At 51.0% G+C, this 24,926-nt stretch overlaps 1 protein-coding gene across 1 annotated transcript; it reads left to right on the forward strand.

The window, feature by feature from the left end:
• The first annotated feature begins 12,941 nt into the window (after nt 1–12,941).
• Nucleotides 12,942–21,094, forward strand: RFLNB (refilin B). The gene is made up of 3 exons (XM_081162677.1): nt 12,942–13,263; nt 16,021–16,130; nt 18,020–21,094. Exons 1-3 carry the CDS (start codon nt 13,048–13,050, stop codon nt 18,348–18,350), a joined length of 657 nt encoding a protein of 218 aa, XP_081018803.1. The 5' UTR covers nt 12,942–13,047; the 3' UTR covers nt 18,351–21,094.
• Nucleotides 21,095–24,926: the final 3,832 nt, after the last annotated feature.

Consider the following 24,926-nt stretch of genomic DNA (forward strand, 5'->3'; position numbering starts at 1 on the left):
ATGCAAAACTAAAAATCTCCAGTTTCGTTCCAGTGGTTATCAGAATAGATAGCCTCCCAGATCCTCGAAGTTCCTTACAGTTCTATACCTATGGGAGATATCGGTTTCCTTAAAATAAAGAGATTGCTCTTTCGTGTAAATAGCTTTCATTTTCCCCATCTGGAAGTAATTTCTCGGTGCATATTGGAGCATGAAATACTACAGTTAATTAAAGCATTACTGGATGTCATTTGCTAGGATGTATTTCCTTACTGTTGACAGAAAACAGAATGGACTATAGGAAAGAATTAGCAAGCCCTTGAACCTTGGGGTCCCTCCGGCGTCTGCCCTTCTCCCCGGTGACAACGTGCCCCTTCCCTGACGCCTGAAGAAGCAGTGCACAAAACAGACGGTGGCGTTCCCCGGCGAGGTCCTGGCACGGCCCGCTGCAGTGGAAACCCTCTCTGTAAATATGTGTAAAGTGCTGTGCTGCTGATTTGGAAACCTCCTTGCGCTCTGAGTTTCTATCCTGTTGACTTTCCCTCCTCCGCCTTACAGTTCCAATCACAGACCCGCTTTTCCATGTGACTACCCAGGGATTTCGCTCCTGTGCGCAGTAAGTTAATCCTGTTTCCTTAATAACCGGGTGGGCATTGAACTTTTGGGGAAGTCTGATGTTTCTTCCAGCCGTGGAAAATCTGCCGCAGCACTCCCGTCAGGTTGGCTTCGAGACCATTACCTAGTTTCCATCCTTGCTTTTCAGCAGCTTCCCCTTCAATAGAGCAGCCAGGGATGAATCGGGTGAGAAAAGAAACACTTCCACATAGCCCGCCTAGCAGAGCAGTGCGGGGCGGTTTAGCTGCGCGTTTTCTTCCTCGCCTGCATAACCAGGCGGGCGGGATGTGGAGTGGGATGTGAAGAACGTGTCCATTTGAAACAAAAGCGGCCCTGTTCAGTGTGGCTCGGTTGGCTGAATGTCATCCCATGCACCACAAGGTGACCAGATTGATTCCTGACCGAGGCACATGGTTACGAGCTCACACATTGATGTTTTTCTTTCTCTTCTCCCTGCCTCTCTCTCTAAAATCAATAAAAACATTTTTTTAAAAAGCCTAGCTGGCTGGGCTCAGCGGTTGAGCATCAACCTATGATTCAGGAGATCGTGGTTTGATTCCCGGTCAGGGCACATGCCCGGGTTGTGGGCTCGATCCCCAGTGTGGTGCATGCAGGAGGCAGCCGATCAATGACTCTCTCATTATTGACGTTTCCATCTTTCTCCCTATTCCTTCCTCTCTCTGAAATCAATAAAGATATATATTTTTTTTAAAAAGCCTGGGATCAGAGACTCCTACCGAACACCTGGTCTCCAGGTCTGGTTCCAGCACTTTGATGTTGGGCAAGCCATTGACCCCCTGAGCCTCAGTTTTCAACATCTGTGAAAGGGGGTTATAATCACTAGGGCTGTGAAGTTCAGCCAAGACCAGGTTGTGTGCACATGCTCTGTAAGCTGGGAAGCAGTATAAGATGTGATGTGTTCATTGTCACAGAGCTGGAACTACATGTGACTGGCCGGGCTGGGTGGTTGGTATATAACACCCACCGGGTGGCTGTTGGCTTGAACAAAAGGACCAAGTGACAACATTCCCTGCCGCTGTGTGCAGGCTGCATCGGAATACGCAGTCTTTGCCTTTTTAGGCCAGGATCATGATATCCAGCTCACTCAAGAGTTTGAAAAGATTCTCCATCTATTCCTCTTGCCCTGGCAGCTGTTATTTCCATAGCATTTAGGGATAAACCTGCGGACACTGAGGAGAGAGCTTCCTCCCTCCTGGTGGTGTTGGCTGGCCTACTCGTTGTGGAAAATGTGGCACGTTTCCTCTGAATGCAAATTAGGCTTGCTGAAGGCTTCCTTCCAAAAAAATTCTTTCAGATACAGTGTCTGGTGTCCACAGACCAGATTTCAAGTGGCCATTCCTGGCAGGGACAAAATTCTTGACTGCACTTTTTTTTTTTTAACCTGCAATGCCCAAAAAACTCTAAGCAAGATTATCCTGGGACAGGCTGGGAAGCCTGAGGCTCACCAGCTATTTGGATAACTTTACAGTTGCCCTTCAGAGAAGTTTAGAGCTTTCCCAAGGCCAGCTGAGTCCCTGCGATCAGCTGGCAAGTACTCATCTGGCTCTTCCAGTCCCCTTCGGGGTCAGTGATGCAGGCATGCTGGGCGACAGAGTGATATTAAAATGAAAACTGTTAAATGCCTTGTCCCCTAGGAATGGTTATCACTTAATCCGAGGGCTCTGGTAGCTTCTGCTCAATAAGCAACTGAAATTTGCACAATTGCCGGGCCTCCTCCTGTTTGGGGTAATTTTTCAACGAGTGAGAAATTAAGCACAGTTTCTCAACAAACCTCCCTCGACTTGTGGAGCCAAGAAAAGTATTTGCAAAGTGGGCGGCAACTTTCAGGGGTACCAGGTGAACTGGCGGAAACTCAAGCCTCCGCTTGTTTGCTTTGTGCTGGTGGAAAAGGAAGGCGCTTGGGGGGGGCGGGGCGGACCAGCTGCTGAAGAGACCACATTCCACAGGATTCTTCACAGACTCAGGTCACTGTGCTTGGGCTACTGGAGAGCTTTAGCAGGCAGATGGAGAAAACATCAAGTGTTGTATAAAGAAAAGCTGAGCTCACATGCAGAGACACCCCAACCTCACACCCCTGCCTGTCGCATCCCTGGCACTGCTCTTCCAGGATCCCAGGTGCTGGCTGGCTCTGTTGCCAGAGGAGGGCGCTGATGGTAGTTAAGGGCAGGCTGGGTTAGCCCCAGGCCTTAGCACCACCCAGCTACTGTCTGGCCTGCAGATAATATCTTGGGTCCTGAGGGGGACTGAGAGATCTGGGCCATTCCATGCCACCTGTACACCTTGGGGGTAGGGGAGGGAGAGGGAGAGGGAACTAGTTACTGATATTGCCTTTTAGATGCATTGTGATAGCACATCAGATAAAATCCCTGTTAGGTAGACTGATTAGCTCCATTTTATAGATAAAGACCTGGAGGCCTGGAGGGCAAATGACATGTGACATGCCCAAAGCTACATGGCTTCTAAGTAGCTGGGCCAGAATTTGGCTCAGATCTCATTCCATCATCCGCGCTCTTTGAGCTACACCAGTGGTTTTCAATTTATGAGACACAGTGTTACATAGGACTCTCCCTCTACAAAGTAAACAGATAAAACTATTAATATATTTTATGAGTTTAAGTATCTTTCAGAGCAAATCAGTGAGACTATTTCAGCAAGTAGAAAGCATTTTAAATCTAAGTTTATGGATGAGAATTTATATATTATCAACCCCAGCATCCAATTTATTTCTGTGTCTTGCTTTGGTTGCACAGAGTAGAGAAATCTTTATTTAATTCAGCTAAGAATTTGCAATTAGTTTTTGTTTTCTTTTGTTTTGTTTTGTTTTTTGTTTTAAACAGCCCTGCTGCCCTGGGTACTCAGTTGGTTGCTTGGAGTGTTGTCCCGTACACCAAAGGACTGCGGGTTCGGTTCCCAGTCCCATGCCTGGGTTTCGGGTTTGATCCCCCTTTGGGGCGAGTACAGAAGGCAACCGATTGCTATTTCTCTCTCACATCTCTCTCTCTCTCTCTCTCTCTCTCTCTCTCTCTCTCTCTCTCTCTCTCCTCTCTCTAAGCATATCCTCAGGTGAGAATTAAAGAAATTAAACAGCCTTTCTTTCAAGCCCAGAGACTCTTCAGTGACACAGATGTGACAAGGACTCTATCCTGAGGTCCACTTGGAAAACATGGACGTGAAGGACCCTGGCAGAAAGCTGCTGTCCTCATTAACAGCTTATGTGCATGGTTTTTCCCACCTTAGAGGGGACAGGGAGGTTTGGGAGTGTCACCTTTGCACAGGAAAGAGCACCATTTCGTTTGAAGCTCACCCCCCCCACTCAACAACACACCTGAACTGTCACCCAAATCCTGTTCCAATAGCCCCGAAGGCCACCTCCTGCTTTTAGGCAGAACAGAAAGCAAGGAAGCCTACCCCCACCCCGTGCAAGGCAGCTGTGTTCTGAGAACAGCAGTGCACTGGAGTGGGCGGAGGGGGCTTGGGCAACACGCGAAAGGAAGCCCGTCCTTCCTTCAAAACCGCACAAGCCCCAGATCTTGAACTTGCGGCCTTGCAGGTCTGTATGCAATGCCTCCCAACTTTCCCACAACCTGAGACATGAAAACTGTAAACATTTGTGTTCCCGTTGCCTCACACTTGGGCAAATCAATTGCAGAGGTTGCTGGGACCTCAGACGATGGGCCTGGGGACTGTGGCCTCCTCTGGGCACCTGTGCCTCCCACAGCCCCAGGGCTAAGGGATCAGTGTGGGCATTTGCTGGCCACTATAGCAGTGGCCCAGCTCTCCAGGTGGGAAGCTCTGAGTTGGAGCATCAGCGTTGGGTGGTCTGTTGGTTTATTTGTTTTTAGAACTTAAGTCAAATTCCCTCTCATTCAGCATCCATCCCTCGTTTTGCAGATGGGAAAGCGAGGCGCCGAGAGTGTCCGTCACTTGCTGACCCGTCACTATGAAAGAGAACTGGCAAAATCTGAGCCAGCCTTGCCCGTCCCACTTTCACCTCGCCAGGCCACTGTCCCCAGCTCTCCCCGGAGTCCGCCCTCCCCCGCTGAGATCCTCACAGCTGGCCCCCATTTCCACTTCATCTGCAGAAGTGAACAAGGACCTTCACACTCTGCTGGTCCTGCCACGCTCCCAGCCCCAGGTGACCTCTCCTGTGGCCTTTGTTCCCGTTTCAAAGGAAGTTGCAGCCGCCACCTCCATTCCCCCACTCGGCATTCCCTCCTACTCAGCATCCATCTCAGCTACCTTCCAGAAACTTCTCCTGAAAGTCACTGATGACTCTCCTGCTGAACTTTCATTCCCTTTACACTCCCCGTCAGATGAGGCTCCCCGCCCCTAGGAATTCTCCCTCAACCCCTTCGATGCCTTGCTTCCTTGGCTCCAGTGCTCCTTGGGCTCCCTCACTGACTTCCCTGTCCCGCCGAGCCTTAGCCTCAAGGCCCTGGGCCGTGTGGTTTTCACTCCAGGCTCCTTCGGGGTATGTATCCGCCCATAACAGGTGTAAACACCAGCTATGCCTTCTGAGGTTTCTCAGATTTTTAGTTACCTTCCTTCCCCCCCCCCCCCCCCCCCCGTCTGACTCCAGTCTACTTATGTCCCATCACTAGCTCATGGGCAACATCTCCCGTTAGCTCCCTTCCTGGGACTCCCTGTCTGTAAGGGCGTCACCTTCCTTTCCCAGTTCCTCAGTCTCGACTCTGTCCATCTGTGGCTGGTTTATGCTCAGCCGGCGTGGCTCAGTGGTCGAGCATCGGCCCGTGCGGCAGGAGGTCACCGGTTCTACTCCCAGGCAGGGCACATGCCCAGGCTTCAGGCTCGATCCCCAATAGGGGGCCTGCAGGAGGCAGCTGATCGATGTTTCTCTCTCATCAGTGTTTCTCCCTCTCTTTTCCTCTCTCTGAAATCAATAAAAATATTTTTTAAAATATGGCTGCTTTATCATAAAAAGTTTTTCTTAAATATTAATGATTATACAAACAACAGTCACGGAAAGCAAGTGAGAAATCTATGTTGCCCCAGCAGATCAAGACTCTCAGTCCCAGGAAGGCCTGGGAGGTGGGGTTCAGCATGTGGAAGCCCTTCTCCATGGCCTCCTGGCTGGGCCCCCCGAGTTCCTCTGTGCTCTGAGCATTTCTCAGAAAGAGCTGGTGTGACCCTCGCTCCCCGGGCTGCCTCCTCACTCAGAACTGATAACACAGATGGCTCTGAGTCTTTCTGCACTGCTGTGTCTATTTCTCTTTGCCTTATAAAATATTGCAATTAATATTCATTTCTAAAGTACAATATGAGGATTCATGTTAATAATATGGAAATATATCAAAGGTCCCACTCTCCTTCCAGGCTTTCTCTGTGTCTATACTGTGGGGAAGGGGCACTTTGCAAATGAAATGAGCATGTTTGCATATTTTTCTGCAGCTAAACAATATATCTTGGACATCTTTTTTCCTCCGCATATAAAGATCTATTCATTCTTTGTGTATGCGTGTGCCTGTGTGTGAGTGAGAATTTTATAAGCGTTAATTTGAGCCAAACTGACGTCATGTGCCAGGGAGCAAGATCTCCAATGCTCCCCCGATTCATTCTTTTTAATGACTGCATGGTGTTTCGTAATTCAGAGATACCATCGTTTATTCAGCAGGTCTCCTATCAATATACAAATAAGGGGTTCCCATTTTTTGGCTGTTGGGAAGACATCTTTAGTGAAAATTTGTAATATCTTTGCTTCCTTGTGCTCACCTTTTTGTAGGATACACCCCTAGAATTGTTCTACCCCCATCTGAAAAGCTGAAAGGACGCGCACATTTGAAATGCTGCCCAAACGCCCTCTGCAACGACTGCCTTGCTGCCCACTCCCACGACAGCGTGGGTGTCCCCGCGTCCCCGCACCCTTGCTCGCCCTCGATGCCTCTTCCTGCTTCCTGATCTAGAGGACTGTATGTAGAAACCCAGTAAGCAGAAGTTCCCCTTTGGTTTTCATTGCACAAAAACAAATGTGACCCCACCGGTGCTGTGTCTTGCTGCAAGAAAGCTCTCCTGTTGAGCAAAAGACCTGTGGCTTCCCTCAAGGGCAGGGCTCCTAGAGGACATGCTTGTTGGTTTGCTCATGAAAGCAATGGTCATCCTTTGTGCACGTAGAGAGGTAACAGTTGGATATTAAACGGGGTATCTTTCTCCTCCTGTTCCTCCACTCCTCCCCTCACCCCAGCAGGAGGCAGGGTGTCCTACAGGCGCTGTGCTCTAGTGGGGATGGTATAAAAATTAAAATTTCAGCTTCTGACCTGCTGGAAAGACTTGTGATTCTAGAGTAGAGAAGAAAGGCCTGGAAGCATGGCTGTCGATGCAAGAGGGTTGGGAAGGTGTTTTGTTTTTGTTCCTTAGTCTAAAAGTGTGCCTTTAAGTTTTAAGAGCCAGAATTCAGGAGGACTTTGCATATAACTCACACCATCGTCATAGGGACAGTGCATCTTGACTTAAATATTTTTTCCCATTAAGAAAAAGACCAGCAGATAGGAAAAACCACAGGGAATATCACTTGGTTTAGAAGCTGGTAGGCCCCTGAGAAAAACATCCAGAACCCCACCACTCCGGGCTGAGCCCCAAGATAAGAGACCCCCCCATAAATTTGAGGGAAATCCTGATCTCGAAGCCCTTGCCTGGCTTCCAGCAATTACCATGGGAAACTGCAGGCCCCTGGAGAAGTCCTGTGTTCAACAAGGCACCACAGTGTCTGAGAAGGTTGTCCACCCAGATGAGCCTAAGGGAGGGGGCACCTCACAGAGTCCCTCACACCCTGTCATGGGCAGCTGGTGGCTCCCAAGCCCCCTGAGCCCCCAGAAGTAGTGCAAGGGCCAGTTCATTGGAGGACACCTCAGGTTGGGACAACTAGGACATCAATAGCAGAGGATGGCCTTCCCCAGCCAAGCAGAACCAGCTGCCCCTCAGAAGCCAGATGGGTAGGAAGATGACCATGGACCCGGTCACCACCAACCACCCCATCCTTGCTGCCACAATGTTATATAAGCCTCCCCAGATGCCACCCTGGCAAAGGGAAGGATAAGAGTAGTAATTTTCCCCAAATCACTATTTCCCAGAAGATGAGAAATGATACCAAGTTAGCAAGACAGTTTTCCAATCTTGAGACAAACCAGAGGCCTATGAACTAAATTGAGTTCAGTTAAAAGAAAAAAGAGCATTCGCCTTCTGTGTGCCACCCTGTAAATGTAACCAGAAGGGGCGAGAGGCACTTAGCTGCAGACGACAGTACAGCTCGGGCACCTCCCCACCACCAGTGCTGGCAGCAGTGCCCGGGGCTTTGGGCAGCGCCTGGCATGGGGCAGAGGAGCGGTGCCCACAGCAGCAGCTTGGCTATAGCCTCTCCTAGGTGCCTGGTGGAGCTGACAGTGGTCTCAGCAAGGACAGCCTGTCGCAGGGCCATGGTGGGACATTGTCATACAACTTAGCAGAACCGGAAGCTGGGGCAGGGAAAGGAAAAGAAAATTAATAGCAGGCATCCTGTGTGTAAGACCAGATTTGTTTATGTACATATGAGAGACACCTTCAGAGATTTCCAGAAATACTTGCCAGTGGTTGGGGTCATCCTGCAAAAGTGCGGGGCAGAGGCAATAAAATTCCAGTTCCTCCCCCCCACACCCTGGCCCGCAGCCGATATCGCCTGGGAAGACATGAGACACAGAGTTTTTCTTTGGTACCTCTCTGCTCACCCCAAGTTCTTTCCCCACCCCTGGCTAATTTTCAGGAAAGACGCAAAACTGAAAAACACTTTTCAAAGGCATGTAAATGTCTTCGGCAAGGATCAAGAGTTCCCAACAGTGGAGCAATGGCCACCCCCGTGGGCTCCCGTTCTCCACCCCTTCCCACGCAGGCCCCACAGACCAGGCCCGAATCCCAGGTGGTCCTGAAACCCCAGGGAGGCTCGAGGCTGCCTCTGGAGTGTGGCCTCGCAGACCAGCCACTTGTCCCCCGGGGATAATGACAGCACACCCTTCTATCACGCCCTTCAGCCAAGGAGCCAAGGGTCTTAGCTTCAATTGCTCAACTAAAGGCTATTTTTCTGGGCTGCAAGTCCTCATCGAGCGTGAATATGCAGAACGGAGCCAGGAGTGCAAGTGCACGGCTGCAGTTCCAAGGAGGCCATGTGCCCCAGCTCTCTGCAAAATCCCATCTGGGTTTTATTTTGCTGAGGCCACGGCCCTTTTCTGTGTAACTAGGGAGCACGTGGGAGAATAGCTCTCAGCTCACAAATAGGAGGCCTTGAAGGTGGAGCCTATATTTGGGGTCACGGGGTTCCCACACGGGGGACATCGGCCTGACTTCACCCTAAGCTGCATTCAGGACCTGGGTTAGTGTCGCCAACTGGGCTGGGCCAGATCCCATCTCTCCCCCTGACCTGTTCTCCCCGGCCCACTTCCATCCAAAACTGCCGAGCCAGGACCCCCGTATCCCTGGCTCTGTCTCATCCATGCCTCTGTGAGCCCAGGGGCTCAGGGCACGCACACTCCTGTGGGCTGTGTTGTATCTGAGTGCATCTTTTTTTATTTAGCTCCTTTCTTTATTGAACACGGTAGGTCCCTTTCAATGTTCTTTGAAAGCTATAACTTTAAGCTTATTATTTTTAACTTAAATCTTAAAATACTTAAGGAAACAAAATGTTTTTCAAAGCATTTAAGGTGACGCGGGTGCATAGGAAAGGAAGGGGGAACCTGATTCGGCACTAAGGCAAAGCCACTGCGTCATGACTCCCAGACACCGGGACCCAGGGGTCCGGGACTGCAAGGTGCCAGGGCACAGGCTGCAAGCCAGCAGGCCGGAGCCCACAGCATTTCCAGCCTGCTGTCTGGCTGAGTTGACTAAAGACAAGCTGTTCAGAAGCAATAAGCAGTAGCGTGTGCGGGTCCTGCCCTGTTCTCGTTTGACTCAACTCCTGTTCGGGCATCAGCTTAATCTGGTGCAGAAAAAAGGAAAATGCAGGACTGGCATTCATCGTTGGGCATCTTCTGTTCCTCAGACCCTGGTGGGAAAGGCCTAAGCCAGGAGCCAAGTCCTATGAGGACGCTGGTCACTGTGATCCAGGCAGGGGGACAATGGCAGCTCTGAAAGGACAGCTTGGACAACAGACCGCTCTATGCGGGCTCTGTGGTCTCGCTTTGTAACTCACCCGATTTCTAGGTGCACCAGCTGCTCAAAGGAAGGCCTGTCTTCAAAGCCCTACCAGGAGGGAGTAAAGGTGGAATCTGTTGTCTTTCCAAGCTTCGGTTATCGTGTTTTAAAGATACTTCTGTTGGATTGCCCGGCCAGGTGTGGCTCAGCGGTTGAGCGTTGACCTGGGATCCAGGCAATCGAGGTTCGATTCCCGGTCAGGGCACATGCCCGGGTTGCGGGCTCGATCAATGACTCTCTCATCATTGATGTTTCTACCTCTCTCTCTCCCTCTCCTTTCCTCTCTCTGAAATCAATAAAGATATATTTTTAAAAATAAATAAATATTTATTTTTTTTAAAAAAGATACTTCTGTTGGAAAGCAATCTGGAAAAAGGGGGACAGAGAGAGCCCAGGAGGTGGGGCTCTTCCAAAGGATGGCAGGAGATGTGAGCTCAATGCCCAGGGCTGAGAAACACAGCCGACCTCTGGGGTCGGAGCTGCATGGCTCCCACGCAGTTACAAAGGGAGTTCCCTGCTCTCCCACCCAGAGGACACACGGGCAGGTGCAGGTTGGATGGTTCCTGCTGTGAGAACCCCTCTGCTCCTCTCCACCAGGAGCACCAGGAGTGGTCAGAGGTGCCCACGCAGGCAGGATGCCTGGCCAGGCCAATGGGCTCTCCACCTTCTCTTTGGTTCCCACGTAGCTTCTAGTCAGCTCGGGCTTGTGTTTAGGCTCTTCAATGGCAGTCGGGGCAAGAGGGAACAAACCCGGGATTTCTGTTCATTGTCTTTTGATCCGCTCTACAGAATTCTGGGAGCCATGGAAGGTAAGACTTTGGTGCAGGTTACTGGAGGAGGAGCACCTGAGTGGGAGTGTGTTTGGAACCATGGTCCCAGCTCGGCTTCTCTGTGTCAGGTCCCAGGGCTGGATTCCTCCTCAGGCCCCTCCAGTTTCTTGTGTGTCAGTCAGCGCTGGGCTTCTCTGTATGGAAGGAGGCCACGGTGGGCGATCAATTTATGCTTCAGGAGCTCCTGGGCAGTTGTTCCGAGGCCTGAGGATGTCCTCTGGAGACAGCCTTTAAAGGGTTTGCAAAGTGCCCTCTGGAGTTGGGGAGAGGTTGGTCTTGGGGATCACACAGAACTTTCATAGGATGGAGGTCAGTGTGTGGATGCTTCCTGGGTCCAACTTGAGGGCCGAAATGCCCATGTAAACTCCTGGGCCAGCTGCCTGATGGCCCCGGTGCCAGGGAGAAGGGGTTGCCCTTAAAGATGTCCCTTTGATTTTCCTGGACCCCCCACAGCTTGCAGCTTCATATCCTTTTGCTCATTTTGGCAGCTGTGAAGTCTCTGGATCTTCTGTCAGATGTGGGTAATCTAAGCCCTTCAGAACTCCCCTCAGAAGGTGGCAATGCTAGGCCCCTCCACCCCTAGGCTCTGTGTTTTAGCAAAGTCAGGTGGAGATGCCTCCCAAGCTCTCCACAATAATCCACCCTGGAGAGAGGGGCTGAAACTAGCTTAGTACGGTGACCTTCCTCAGTCTTGACCTCCACCTCTTCCAGGCTAATGACCTTGAAGGCCACTAGCTCCTTGGAGCCATTACCATCTTCCTGGATACCTCTCCCAAGCTGGCCAGGGTTAGGGAGGAGTTCTCAGGGTCTGCTGGTGGGCAAATTCCCCCCAGGGCACCAAGTCATCCCATCCCACTGCCAGGGGACCACTCTTTCCCCAATCCCAGAAGCACTTTGATTCCTCCTGTGATGCCCAGGTTGGGGGTAGCCTGGGGTGTCCAGATGGTGGGCTCAACAGGGGTAGGGAGGTGTAGCTGTGTAGTTAGCCCAGCCTCTAAGACCCACTGCTTACAATATGTCCTTGCACTGAGCATTAATCCAGGACTGTGACTCTGTAATCTATTCCTGAGCGCGCCCTAAATGAATGGACGAACTGCCAGCACACGGGCACATGCCAGTTTTATCTCTGTGGAGGGGATGATCCGAGGCAAGCTGTCTTGTACCAACTGTATGATTCGGAGCAAGGCAAGTCCCTTCTCTGTTTTCTTACCTGAAAATGACAAGTGAGGAGGACAGACAGGAGGGCCCAACTTTGCCAACAGTTCTCTCATATCTACCAGCTCTAAATTCTGACTTTAACAGGTTGCAAGCAGGACAAGTATCCTTTGTTTTTGCCAAGACGTAGACTGGGCTGCCATTGTGGCCCACCTCTTACCCAGCCAGGGAAGTCCCCTAACCCTGGGCACATCTCCAGCTTGAGGCTCTTAGCAGAACACACATCAAAACCCCAGGTCAGGGTGGCGGGTGGGGGTGGGGACTTCCTTTATTTACTGCGAATGATGGAGGTCTCTAGGTTTGAGAACAGCCAGGTCTGCTGCTGGCTGAAAGCTACTGAAACGAGTTCCCACTCAGATAGGGTCTCTCTGTGGAATTGAAAACGAGGGGAGAATAAGTACCCCAGTCTGGTTTTCGGAGGGAAACTCCTCACCAGGGAGCCCATGGCCCCTCAGCTCCTGGGGAGCCTGCTGAGCTCCACCATCCTGGGCCCGTCCGCCCCAGCCCCCCGCAGCCTTTCCCTGCCCGCTGTGGCCAGAGCCTGTCCATCGGGGCGCTCAGGCCCGGGAGCGACGTCTCCCCGCGGGGGTCCCCTGAGGATAGACGGAGTGGGCCCCCTTTTCCTGCGGGGCAGAAATGAGAGCCAGAGCCAGCCCGAGAGCCCGCCCTGCCGAGCCGAGAGGCGGCGAGAGCCATACGAAGTGCATTAACTATTAATAATTTCCAGTTGTTTGCTCGCTGGGTTCGGCCGGCTCCCCAAGCCTCTGCAGGCCGGGCTCTGCTCCGGCGTCCCCAGGCCGCCAGGGCTCGAGGTGCTGGCGCCCGCCAGGCCCCGCTGGGACGGGGCGAGGGGCCGGGGGCCCGGGCCGAGGGGGCCGGTGTCCACCTGCAGGGGCCGAGGGCCCGGACGGCGCCCCCTGCGCGCCGGGATCGGCCGCCCGGGGCGGGCGGGAGGCCCCGCGGAGCGCGGCGCGGGCGGCTCCTCGCGGGAGCGCAGCGGCCCCTGGCGCCCGGCCCCGCGCCGCGGCCTGTGCGGGGCGGCCCGGCGGGCGGGCGGGGCGGGGCGGGGCCGGAGGGCGGGCCGGGCGCGGCGGCCCGCCAGACCCGGACGGCGCGCGGGCGGGCAGGAGGCGGCCGGGCGGGCAGCGGCCCCGGCCCGCGTCTGCGCCCCTCGCTCGTCCGCGGCCCCGGCCCGGGCCCCGCCGCGCGCCCAGCCATGGTGGGCCGGCTGAACCTGCAGGATGTGCCCGAGCTCGTGGACACGAAGAAGAAGGGCGACGGCGTCCTGGACAGCCCGGACTCGGGGCTGCCCCCCAGCCCCAGCCCCAGCCACTGGGCGCTCGCGGCGGCCGGGGGCGGCGGCGGCGGCGGCGAGCGCGCGGCGGCGCCCGGAGCGCTGGAGCCCGACGTGGCGGCGGCCCCCGCGGGCCCGGTGAGTGGCACCCGTCTGGCCCTTTCCCTCCCCGTCCGCCCTCCGCCGGCCCCGGGGGGACCACCAGCCGGCCGGGCGGCCCCGCTGCCGACGCCGCCACCCGCCGGCCGGGACGGCGTGGCCATAGCTGGGCGCCCGGGGCGGGAGCGCAGCGAGTGCCCGGCCAGCTGGAGCCGGTGGCTGGAAAATTGTCATCGCCTGGGAGGCGCGGGAGCCCCGGGAGAGGCGAGCCGCCGCCTCCTCCCTTCGGGGTGGCGGCCCCCGGGGCTGCCAGGTTGCGGCTCGGCCACATTCCTGCCCGGGCCGGGCTGGAGGGGGTCCCCGAACGCCGAGAGGGAACCCCAGCCTTCCCCGGACTGCGGGCCTGGCACTCCCGCCCGGGTTTTGCCCCTGCAAACCTTGGCTCCCCAGGGCCTTACCCTTCTGGCTGGTCTTGGGGAGAGGAGTGTGCTCTGGCTCCCCAGCTCCCCCATTCAGAGAGCAGACGGGGCCAATCTTTGGGGACTAGCCTTGGAGGGACCTGTTGAGAAGGGTTACCCCATAAACCTCTGGCCTCCTGGTGGCCCCTCTTGTCCTGCCACCTAACCCCTGTCTGGCACATGATGGGTGGGAGGCCTTTAACTGGGAGGAAACTTTCAAAATCCTTTTTTCTTTTAAAAGTTTCATTTAAAGAAAAACACCCAAGTCTCTTTTGCCTTAGCAGTCGCTCAGGTGGTGGTGTTTACGCCTTTACCTAGAGCTCAGGGGAGGCCACATCCTGCCTGCAGTCAGAGCTGGGAGTGGGGCTCTCACCCCAACTCTCTTCCTTGGGGGTGGGTATTTATAGCCCTCTCCCCCGGGGTGAAGTAGTCAGTGGCAGCTGCTGCTCCTTAAGGACCCACACACTTTGATAATGAGTGGAATTCCTGACCCAGTGACCCCGCCTCTCCGTGGACATCCCCGCATTCTCTCATCTCCGTTGGAAGGTAGCACTTGCTGCAACTTGGCCTTCAGAACACCCGTGATCTGGTCCTTTCTAGCCTCATGTTCCACATCCCCTGACCACAGGCTGGTGCCTCTGATGCTGCTCCGTCCACTTGGCAGGCCTTTCTCTCCAAGCCCATCCCCTTCTACCTCGCTCAACACCCAGTCACCGTTCCACCTGCCAAAGCCCTGCTGGCCCCCTTTAATGCCCAACGTGTTACCTCCCCTGGGAAGTCTTCCTTGATGCTTCCCAGAGCCATGCTAGAGGCTGTAGCTTCATCCCCATTCCCTGCTGGTACCTTGTTCCTGTGTTTGTTATAACTCCTGCCGCCCTGGCCCACCCCGAGCTGGGTGCGTGCTCAGTGAGTTGGGTGGACGGGGTAAGGGAGCGGAGAAGGCAGAGGCAAGAGAACCGAGTGCTTGTGTGGATACCCGAAAGCAGGCTGTAATGTGAGCCTTGGAGAGTCACTGACCTGCTCCCCTGGCTGTCATCCTGCAGCCCAGCACTGTCTGGAAGGTGCCCCCTAGGTTGGGGAATGTCTTGCAGCCAGAGAGTGGGGCCCACTGTCACAACTTGGGAGCTGTTTCCAAAAGCTCTGCAGCAGCCAGTGCCCACACTCCACCCCTCCCCCATCCTCTGACATTAGTTCTCAAGCACAGCCCCTCCCCAGCTGGGTTTATTAAACTCTCCACCCAGATTCAGGTACTGGACCCTCAATGTCTCCCTGGCCTACCCTGGTCCCCTTTGGCTTTTGTATTTCCAGCCTACACCTCCAATGACACCTTGTCCTGTGAACACCATCAGAGCCAAACTTCTAGAAATGTCTGCTTCATTCTCGGTCCTGGAAGATGTGGGGGTGGGGCTGCCACCTCCACAGCCCAGCCCAAGTATGGATCCTTCTCTGAAATTAGGCGAAGAACATGACAGATTCCTCAGTAAACCCGGGAGCCCAAAGGGCTGCTCTCTGTCACATAGTTAACCCAGGGCCCCGACTCCAGTCAAATCGGTTAAAAACTAGCACCTGTGTCTAGGATGGAGCTGTCTTACTCAGGCTGCGTGATGAGTCAGAAAGTCCAAAGCTTTGACCAGCCTGGAAGCCAGTGAACCTCTAGGCATGCTGTGCTCTGGCTCTTAGAGTTTTCTGGATGGTGGAAAGTGACAGAGAGAACTTTCTGGTGTTCATCTTACCAGATCCTCCATCTGGGTTGGTTGTTGATCTCCCCAGGGGCAGAGGAGGTGGGGGAAGTTATACTGAATCTGCAGTGCAAAAAAAAAATCCCTGGTAGAATGATTTTGTTTTGGCCTTTTCTGAAGTGTTGCCGAGACAATGACAGGGTTGGGGACACATAATTGAGGGTTCTGGTTAGTGAGGCCCCAGGGGATGGAGATTTCCTGACCACCTTGTGGCAGGATGGCGCAGGAGCCCCTGGGTCTGGCCACGGGGAGGTTGCTGAGCTCGTGTTTCTTCCTCTTTTCAGCCTTTCACAGAACCTCAGTATGAAAGGGGGCACCCCCTTGGTGTGCAAATAAGGTCTCAGGCAGGGCGTGTGATATGACTCTTGCAAGGACACGCAGCACATTCGTGATAGACCTGGGATTCGAACCCAGACCTCTTGGCTTCCTGTCCATTCCTCTTTCCATGCTGTGGGTCAGCCCTTCTCTGGCTTCATTCCCAAGCCCGGGGAACACAAGTCACAGTTGGGCCCTCAGCTGCAGGCTCAGAATCAGGACCTTCTGTGGGGGATATGTCAGCTTGGCCTGTTGTGGTCTAACTGTGTTCTCTATCCTCGTAGAATCCAGCCTCTCTGCCCACCCCCCTGGCCTCCGCCTGCGCCCCAAGGTTATGCCCCTTGTCGTTTGGCGAAGGAGTGGAGTTTGATCCCTTACCACCAACGGAAGTAAGGTAAATATAGCAGGCTCTGAGTTTACTTTATTTTAAAATTTTTCATTTCAGAAATTAATGCTTGTTTTTTTAAAACAAAAATTTAATCACAAAAGCATGAAAGACTAATCATAGTTTGGTAGGCACATGCTCCGATTTTTTCCTGCATTCTAACCAGTTAAATATATAGACACACTTTTAAAAATAAAAACAAGATCATGTTACACATAAAGTCCTGCAACTTGCTTTTCATACCTCATCTATCATGGCCATCAGATGTTTAAAACTTTCTCATAAACTAATTCCTCTTTCCAAAAGCTGGGATCCATTTCCCCTCCCCCACCCCACCTCCCAACCCTGCTTCAAGGTGCTGTCGCCTTGTTTTATGTTATAATTTCACTGGGAAAGTACCATCCTCTCTTTGGGAATTTATCTCATCCAGGATTATCTGGGGGCAGATTCACTGAGAGGCTCTGTTCAAGATCTGTCTTTTTAGAGAAAGGAATTTTACTTTTGGGAACTGGTGGTTTTATAGCTGGAGTTTCAGTTGCCTTAACACAAAGGGCCCTTTGACGTGGAACAAAGGAGGCTCACCACTTTGGAGGTGAGCAGTTCAGCCCTTTATTCCTGCAGTGCTTGTATTTTGAACAAAATGAGGACATGACTTCATGACATTAGCTTTCACCAGCCTCTTACCTACTTACCCAGAGAGAATAGGTGTTTCCCTCCAGCTCATTGAAAAGAATGCTGATTCTTACTCCCTGACTAGTGGGTAGGGGCTGTGGGGGGACAGTGCTGTTAGATGTGTCTATGTGTGATGTTCATATATGTATTTTAGTACTTAGGAAGCTGTAATAATTCTGCAGGAAAATGAACTAATGCTTTGCTTACATAAAAAATATTAACTCCCAAATTACCAAAGAAGGACCTAAAAATAAATAAATAAATAAATAAATAAATAAATACAGTAGCTGCTGAGGAACATTGATGTTTGTTTATTTTATGGCAGTCAAGATTGTAATTTGTCCTGGCCGGTGTGGATCAGTTGGTTGAGCATCTTTTTTCGCTGGTTCAATTCCCGCCCAATCAAGGCACATACTCAGGTTGCAGGTTAGATCCCTGGTTGGGGTGCATGCAGGAGACAACAGATTGATGTTTTTCTGTCTCCCTCTTCCATCCTCTCTCAAAAAAAAAAAAAACCAATAAAAACATTTTTTAAAAAATGATTGTAATTGGCTTTGATTGATAAGATCAGGTCTCAGGTCCCTGGGTTTGAGGGGGTCTCCAAACTGAAGACCAAGTACTAGTACTTGTTATCACTGAGCATTCAGGAGCGGCATCCAGGATTTCTGGGTTCCTTCACCCTCTCTTTAAAGAGCTAGTTGATCACTTCAGGGGCCAGCGAAACTGTTCACCGCTGGGTAGCTGTAGAACTCCCGTTGTTATGTAATGATCACCCCCCACAGCACTTGCTGTGTTAACATCCTGCCCCGTTCTCATTGGGCACCTTTTACAGAGAAAGGTACCTGAGGCTTGGAAAAGCTCAGGAGGAAGGTCGGTAACTTGACCGAACTCTCACAGCCTAAGTAAAGGGGTGTAGACTCCAGGAGCCGCCTACGGGAGAAGCAGTGACTGCAAGGTAAACCCTGGAGGCAGCCCCCCCTGCTACTCCCACTGTGACCTTGACCTCTGCACCTCCATTTCCTCTCCCAGGGTTGTGAGGACAATTAAATTAGGTCCTGGAAGTGAAGTGCTTCAAATAGTACCACACAGTAAGTGCTGCATTAACTCTGCGATGCTTCTGACCCAAGTAGTCCCATCTGAAGGCTTGCACCCCACCAGAGGTTCAAGGTCACTCCAGCGCCCCTAGCCCCGAGGGCTCACCATGCCGCCTTCCCTCTCCCGCCCAGGTACACTTCCTCAGTCAAGTACGACTCGGACCGCCACTTCATTGACGACGTCCGCCTGCCCCTGGGCCTTGCAGTGGCCTCCTGCAGCCAGACGGTCACCTGTATCCCCAATTGCACGTGGCGCAACTACAAGGCCGAGCTGCGCTTCGAGCCCCGCCACAAGCCCACCCGCTTCCTCAGCACCACCATCGTCTACCCCAAGTACCCCAAGACCGTCTACACCACCACCCTGGATTACAACTGCCGCAAGACGCTGAGGAGGTTCCTGTCCAGCGTGGAGCTCGAGGCCACCGAGTTCCTGGGCGGGGACTGCCTCTCGGATGAGTGCTGACTGCAGGCCGGTGGGGCCCGGCCAGCGCCGCCCTGGGCCAGCTGGGCCACGCTGCCCTCCAGTGTCACTCCTGCCCCCAGGAGTTTAACCTAGAGGTGCCTCTAAGCCCAGCCTGGGGAAGAAAAACATGTCACAGCGTCTTATAATAATTGAGAGAATTTGGTTTTAAAAATGTTTTTAAATAGTATTGAAAAGGAGTGTATTTCTAGTTTGCTGCTGCACAGTTTCCCCCAGAGTCTCAGTTTGATGAGAAAATAAAGAGACCACCAGAGCCAAAGGAAAAGGGCCACAATCTGAAATAGGGAGGGAGGGGAGCGCTTCTCGTCCATCGGTCGGTCTGGCTGAGAAAGCGTGGAGAAAGTCTCGGGAATGGAAAAAGTGAGTTTGGAGCGGTTCGGCCCCGGGTGTCCTCACTGCTGCGCGTGGTGCTAGTTCATGGCTGTGATACCCATATGGGCTCAATCTGTGGAGAGCGGAGTCCATTCCACTTTTTATTTCCATTTCCACTTCTATTTCCTGCTAACCGAAACGCTTGGAATTCTCTCAGTCTTTTCTGCAACATCAAAAAACCCAAACCACAGAATAAGATGTTTTTTTAAAAAAAGAAAGGAAAGGTTCATCCTGTTTTCACCTCTTCGGTTGGGTCAGGTCGACCGATGGCCGGGGCTGGGAGCAATGGCTTCGGTCCGGTTCCGCCCCCGCCGGTGGCTCCTGAGCTCAGGCCCTGGCAAAGCGCCTCGCACCCTTGGCATCTGGTGACGTCTCCACGGGCTTGTGTAACTCTCCTGATATGTATTTTGGGGTTTCCAAATACTTTCCTGTTTTTTCATAGAGAGGAACGGCATTTTAAAAGAGGGCTTAGGAAAAATGCTTTTGGGGATCTCACGAGGGGGCTTCACTCACAGTGGGAACCAGTGGCCACACCCAGGGCCTGAAGCCATCTGGGAGGAGACAGATATAGATGTTTCTGGTGACCTGGCTCATCAGGACGGGTGTCCTCTCCAGGAACCCTGGGTCAGCTGCTCCAGGACTCGATTGTGGCAGCATCACAGAGAAGTTCTGCCAGGGCCTTAGGTCTAAGCCAGAAGCAAGGAAATTGCTCCTGTCCCCCTCCCCCAGGTGCAAGAAGAGGCGGAGTCAAAGTAGGGACTGATGTCACAAGTCCAGCTCCTGCGCCTGGGTGCTCTTGTGACGGTTCACATTTCTCTTAAGTGTTCATTTTAGTGTAAGAGACACTAAAATGTGTTGAGTGTGAACTGCAGAAACTTTGTGAATTCAGCCGAACCGGCCTCCGCAGCGGGGACGGCCGCTGGGCCTGGAGGTGCGGTGGGCCAGGCTGCCTCCGGCTCGCCCCCTGCCTGCCCTGCCTCACCCCAGCCCTCACTTCCTGCCAGTCCCTGAGGTTTTTGAGTGAAGGAAGCGGCAGATGGCTTTTCTCTTCCAGTGCTGGAAAGAACAAATGTTGAATATTTCCTCTGAATACATCCAAATTATGTCAAGTGCTCATATTGTAAGCTCGGGCTCCCACTGTGTCTCCAGGTTTCTGCTGATGCCCCTGAAAGCAGAATTGATAGCTCTGTGGGTACCCTGGAGCCACAGCAGGGACTTTTGTTCTGAGGAGAGCAGGTGTGAAGATAATCGCACTCATTTAAAGTCATTGGAGGCCTATGGAGCCTAATTGGTGTCCTTCAGATTTAACAGTGTGTAGCCTGTCGTGCTCCTAACTGATTGCAAGCATCCCTGGTGGAGCCTGCAGGGGGCTGGACCGCCCTGCGTTTGCTGTGGTGGGGCGCAGCGGGAGTCCCCTCAGAGGGGCACTCTGGGGCCCTGTCGTCTCTGTAGTCACACAGAGCAACAAATGCTTCCTGTGTCTGGAAAAGCAAATTACATGGCATTTATGATAAAAATTGATTTTTCTCTCCGGTTCTATAATCTCGTCGTGTAAGACAAGTGGTAAATGTAATTTTTAAATTATGTAAAGAGAATTTCCAAGGCTTTGCTCTGGCCCAGTGGGGACACTGGAGTGAGCTCAGAACACTGTCATGGGCAGCGTGTCAGGGGAGACAAGGACTGGAGAACGTGGCCTGTGACCACAGCAGTGTCCTGAGATGTCCCTGTGGGGTTTTGTCTTAGGGGTATTGGGTTAGGTGCAAATCATTCTAAGGGAGCAGAGAATCTGAATTATATCAGTAAAGTAGGTGGAAGTGAGCGATTGCAAAGTGCAATGAGAATGGAGAAGCAGGTTTTAAGTTTTTCACTAGGGAACCAACATTAGTTCGTCTAATCCTTTCCCTGCAAACCTGCCTGGCTGAACGTTGCAGAAAAGGAAGCAAGTGAAGACACAATGGGACGCTTCAGGGCAGATAAATGACATCGGTGAATGGTGGGTTCCTTGTTGGTTTGCGAGGCGGAAGCAACGATTTTTAAAACTCACTCGTTAAAACCAAACATTCCTAAGTGTACCTGAGAGATCCAGTTTACTTATGAATTAAAGGCTTTTTTCTCAGGCTCTTAGATTATGGCTTTCATGTAATAAGGATGATTTGTATTTTCAGAAAAAAAAAAAAGTTGTTTTCAAATCCAGACCTTTTAAAAAAGAATGATTACCTTGTCACTTGACACTTTTCCTGTTTCTAACCTTAGCAGGATAGCATTTGACAAAAACGATATTTTAAATTTACCTTGGACATCTCTCCCACTCCATTTTGCTTTGTGACTTCTTCATTTAACAATAAATTATCTTCAAAAAAAACCTTAGAGATGCTTCTCTTTTTTTAAGTAAAATTATAATATTTTGGTTAAGAAAAATGAGAAAAACAGCTCTTTGTCTTAGATTTTTTTTTAAGATGTGATTGCAATTTAATAGAATAGGACTTGTCTGGAGTATGCCTTTCCTAGGCAATGCAAGATTTCCAAGGGGTCCCTGGGCACAGACAGTTTTAAGGAATTTGTCCCCAGATTCCATGTGTGCTCTTTCCTAAGCCCGATCTGCCCTGAAAATGTGGCTGTGAGTGACTGCAGGCCAGTCCTCCCTTCCCACCTCCCCTTTCAAATGGCCTTTCTCCCACTTTTCAGAAGAAATGCATGTCTTAGTCCAACCATCTTTAATTTTATTGGGGGGCATTGCCCTGGTCTGGCAAACCTGTAGGTACTAGTCAAAAGAACAGAAACCTCAGCGTCTGGGCATCGGGACCCCACTATAGGGGTTGCCAAGGATGAAGCGCGGCGGTGGAAGCAAGGTTGGCCCGTGGGGAAGTGCTCCCTCCCAGCATCTCCTGCAGTGAGGCAGTTGGAGAGGTAACACTTTCCATGTAGCACCCACGTCTCTTCAAGCTCAGGCTCATGCCTTCCCTTCGGGCCAAGCAAAGAGGGTCGAGGAGAAATACTGAAAGCGAAGACATCCGACTTCATTCAGGCGTTGCATCCACGGCAAGGCTCTGCCTCATCTGGTCGTCTTTCAGTTACGACTCGGAAATAAATGTCCCACGAATGCATATTATAATGCCTATATATATATATTTTAAAGCCAATCTCTTTCTAACAGAAATTAAGTCTAACTTGGCCGATTGGGATGACAGTGAGGCCTAATATTGCCAATTAGGTTATATGGTGTAAATTTCCCTTAAAAGGGCTAATCAGCAGTTCCAAGGTTTTGTTGGAAAAACATTTAAGATGTGTAAGATTAAAGTTATAATGGGGGGAGGGTATAGAGAGAGGCAAAAAAGTGTGTTGAAACTAATAATGTTTCAATATTCCATTGAAAAATACCTTTCTAAGTATATCAGATTAAGCTGGTGCCCTCAAGAGAAAAAGTAGGTATAATTAATAATAACATGATAAATCTTAGGAAAGCTTTTTGGTATACTTCCCAGAAATTTAAGAAGTGAATGACTCTATCGATTAGGTAATGAATCCTATTGCCAGAAATGCCTCTTTTCAAGATTAAATACTAATACTTTTATTTTAGAGTATAATCACTATCTAGCGGTTTGTTTCTATTACTATTTCCCAATGTGCTTTCTATGGAGTGAATAAGGGTCTATGATAAAATAATTTGGGGGAAATTAAAAGTTGAAAAATGCTAATTATATTTGTTGCAGGGCTCCTAGGAACCCTTGTATTAATCAGCTTTTGTGGCATAACAGCTACCACAAATCACAGTGGCCCACCGCAGTAAGCAGTTATTTCTCGCTTACAAAGTGTATGGGTCCCGTAGAGCAGTTCTGCCCAAGGCTAGGTACTGAGTTCAGGGTTGTACCTCTTGTCTCTGAAGCAGACTAGGGAGGCTACCTGGGTCACATTCTTCTCGCAGAAGCTTTCAAACCATACCAGAGAAACAAGTAGAGACATACCTCTTACATGCTACACTGGCACCCTGTGACTTCCACCCACGTCCTACTGGCCAAAGCAAGTTGCATGACCAAATCCAACATCACTGGGACGGGAACCACAGTTCCCCATGGGTGTGCAAGAAGTGAATACTTGCTGTACCATATAGCCTTTAACATGTTAATGAGCATTAAGAATCTTCAGGCGGGAAAAATCTAGCATGTAGCACTTTCCAGACTCATTGGACCAGAGAACCCATGAGCATTTCATGAACTAATTAAACTGACAAAAGACATTAACAGGAGAAAAGGCATATACATTTTATGGATGTTAATATTTTTATGTGCATGAGGGCTTCACAGAAAAGAAAAGCCCAAAGAATTGGTTAGACTTGGAGCTTATATACCATTTTAACAAAGGGGGATAAATTGAGGAGAAGGAAAGGGGTTTGCGGCTGCTAGAGCCAGTAACACTGTGGGAAAGTGACTAGGAAATATATTGGGGAAGCTAATGGGAGATAGGGGTAAATTTAGTAAGGTCTGTGTAGGCGACTCGTCTTGGTGCTGGCTCTCTGCTCTCCTCATTCTGGTCCAGGAGAGAGGGGTGGGAATCGGTGCCACCGTCACAAAGGGAAATTTGCATCCTGCTTTTACACAGATAAGGGGAGAGCAAACAACTTTTGCTACATCTGTTGATTTTCAATTGCCTTCAGCTCAAAATAATTCTTATACCAAAGTGGCATATTTATTGTGGCATATTCCGGGCCCCTTCACCAGACCACCTGTGTTCAAACTAGCTCCATCATTTCTTAGCTGTGTGACCTTGAGCAAGTCCCTTAAACTCTCTATAAAACAGGGGTAACAAGAGTTAATTTCTCCATAGAGATGTTGTACGGATTAAATGAGTTAATAAATGCAAACTGCTTAGAACAGTAAGTGTTTATTGTTTTAATTATCTTTTGGCTTGTATTTTCACTTCCAAGAATGTACCCAAAGCACTGGAAAATTACACTAAAATGTGCATATAAGGATGTTCCTGGCAAAGCTGTTTAGAGTAGCCAAAAATAGGAAACCAAGTAGATGTCCACAAACGGATTGAATAAATTGTCTGTACATTGAAGTACTAGGCAAGCATTACTGAGTATGTGGTGGGTGCTGATTTAGTGATTTGGAAAGATGTCCATGCTATATTTTTTAAGAGAACGATTGAAAGACATTTGTTGTTTGTTATCCCATTAAATTTGTTTTCCTATATGTAGCATGAAAAGAAAAAGCCTGGAAGCCTGGATACCAAATGGATGGGGTGAGCTCTCTCTGAATAGAGGAACTTTTAGGTGCTTTAAAATACTCTTTTGCTTACCTGTGTTTTCGAATTTGTCTGTAATACATACGCATTTCCTGTGTAGTTTGAAAAGTAAAACCTGAGTGTAGAACTTTGTACAGCTTTCTGGTGATTTAAGTGTAGAGAACCAGAGTTAAATGGTTAGTCTGTCTGTCTCAGACCAGGCTGGAGAACTGTAAAGAGTCAGCTTTATGCTATTTGCAAGCTAACAAATTAGCCTGCCACATTTTCATGGATGTTGGCTAAAGACATGAGACTCCTGGGTCAGAGACAAAGGACAGTTTATTCGTCACGGCAATAGCTAGAGCATCAGCATTTGTGCTGGTTCCGAGCCTCAGTTCCCAGAGAGCGATGTGAAGAGGGCCAGGTGCCACCGGAACGTAGGGGTTTCGTCACAGCAGAGGAACCCTGAGCTTAGGAACTGGAACTGTCTACAATAAGTAGTAAGCAGATCTGCCCTGTGCCCCGGAGGGAGACACTCCCGTCTTCCAAGGCTGTTCGTCATAGCGACATCCTTCAAAAGACCGTCTGGAACAGAGGTGACTCCCCTCACAAGATGTGCAGACACAGGAGAGACCTGGGGGAATGTCTCCCAACAACCGGAGCCTCTCAAATGTTAATGGGCATATGAGTCACCCAGGGAACTCATTAAACTACAGGGTCTGATTCAGGAAGTCTGGGGTGGGGCCTGAGAGCTGGCTAACAGGAGGGTTTCTAACAAGCTCCAGGCCGAGCTGGTGCCGCTGGTCCCCGGCCCACGGTTTGAGCAGGGGCCTTGGGCGGCACCCTCAGTGCCAAGGCATGGGCAGTGTGATTAAGGGGGGATGGCTGAGTGAGGCAGAGTCCTTCCTAAACCCTTCCCACGGACAATCAGAGGGGGGGGGACGTGTCAGTAGTTTTAAAGGC

This window comes from Miniopterus schreibersii (genome assembly GCF_964146895.1).
Source record: "Miniopterus schreibersii genome assembly, chromosome: 16".
Taxonomy (NCBI): domain Eukaryota; kingdom Metazoa; phylum Chordata; class Mammalia; order Chiroptera; family Miniopteridae; genus Miniopterus; species Miniopterus schreibersii.

What these genes read in the sequence shown, in the direction of transcription:
- RFLNB (XM_081162677.1), top strand. Translation starts at nt 13,048, where the DNA reads ATGGTGGGCCGGCTGAACCTGCAGGATGTGCCCGAGCTCGTGGACACG. An exon ending in CGGCGGCCCCCGCGGGCCCG is followed by an intron (nt 13,264 to 16,020) that starts GTGAGTGGCACC and finishes CTATCCTCGTAG; the next exon opens with AATCCAGCCTCTCTGCCCAC. An exon ending in TTACCACCAACGGAAGTAAG is followed by an intron (nt 16,131 to 18,019) that starts GTAAATATAGCA and finishes TCTCCCGCCCAG; the next exon opens with GTACACTTCCTCAGTCAAGT.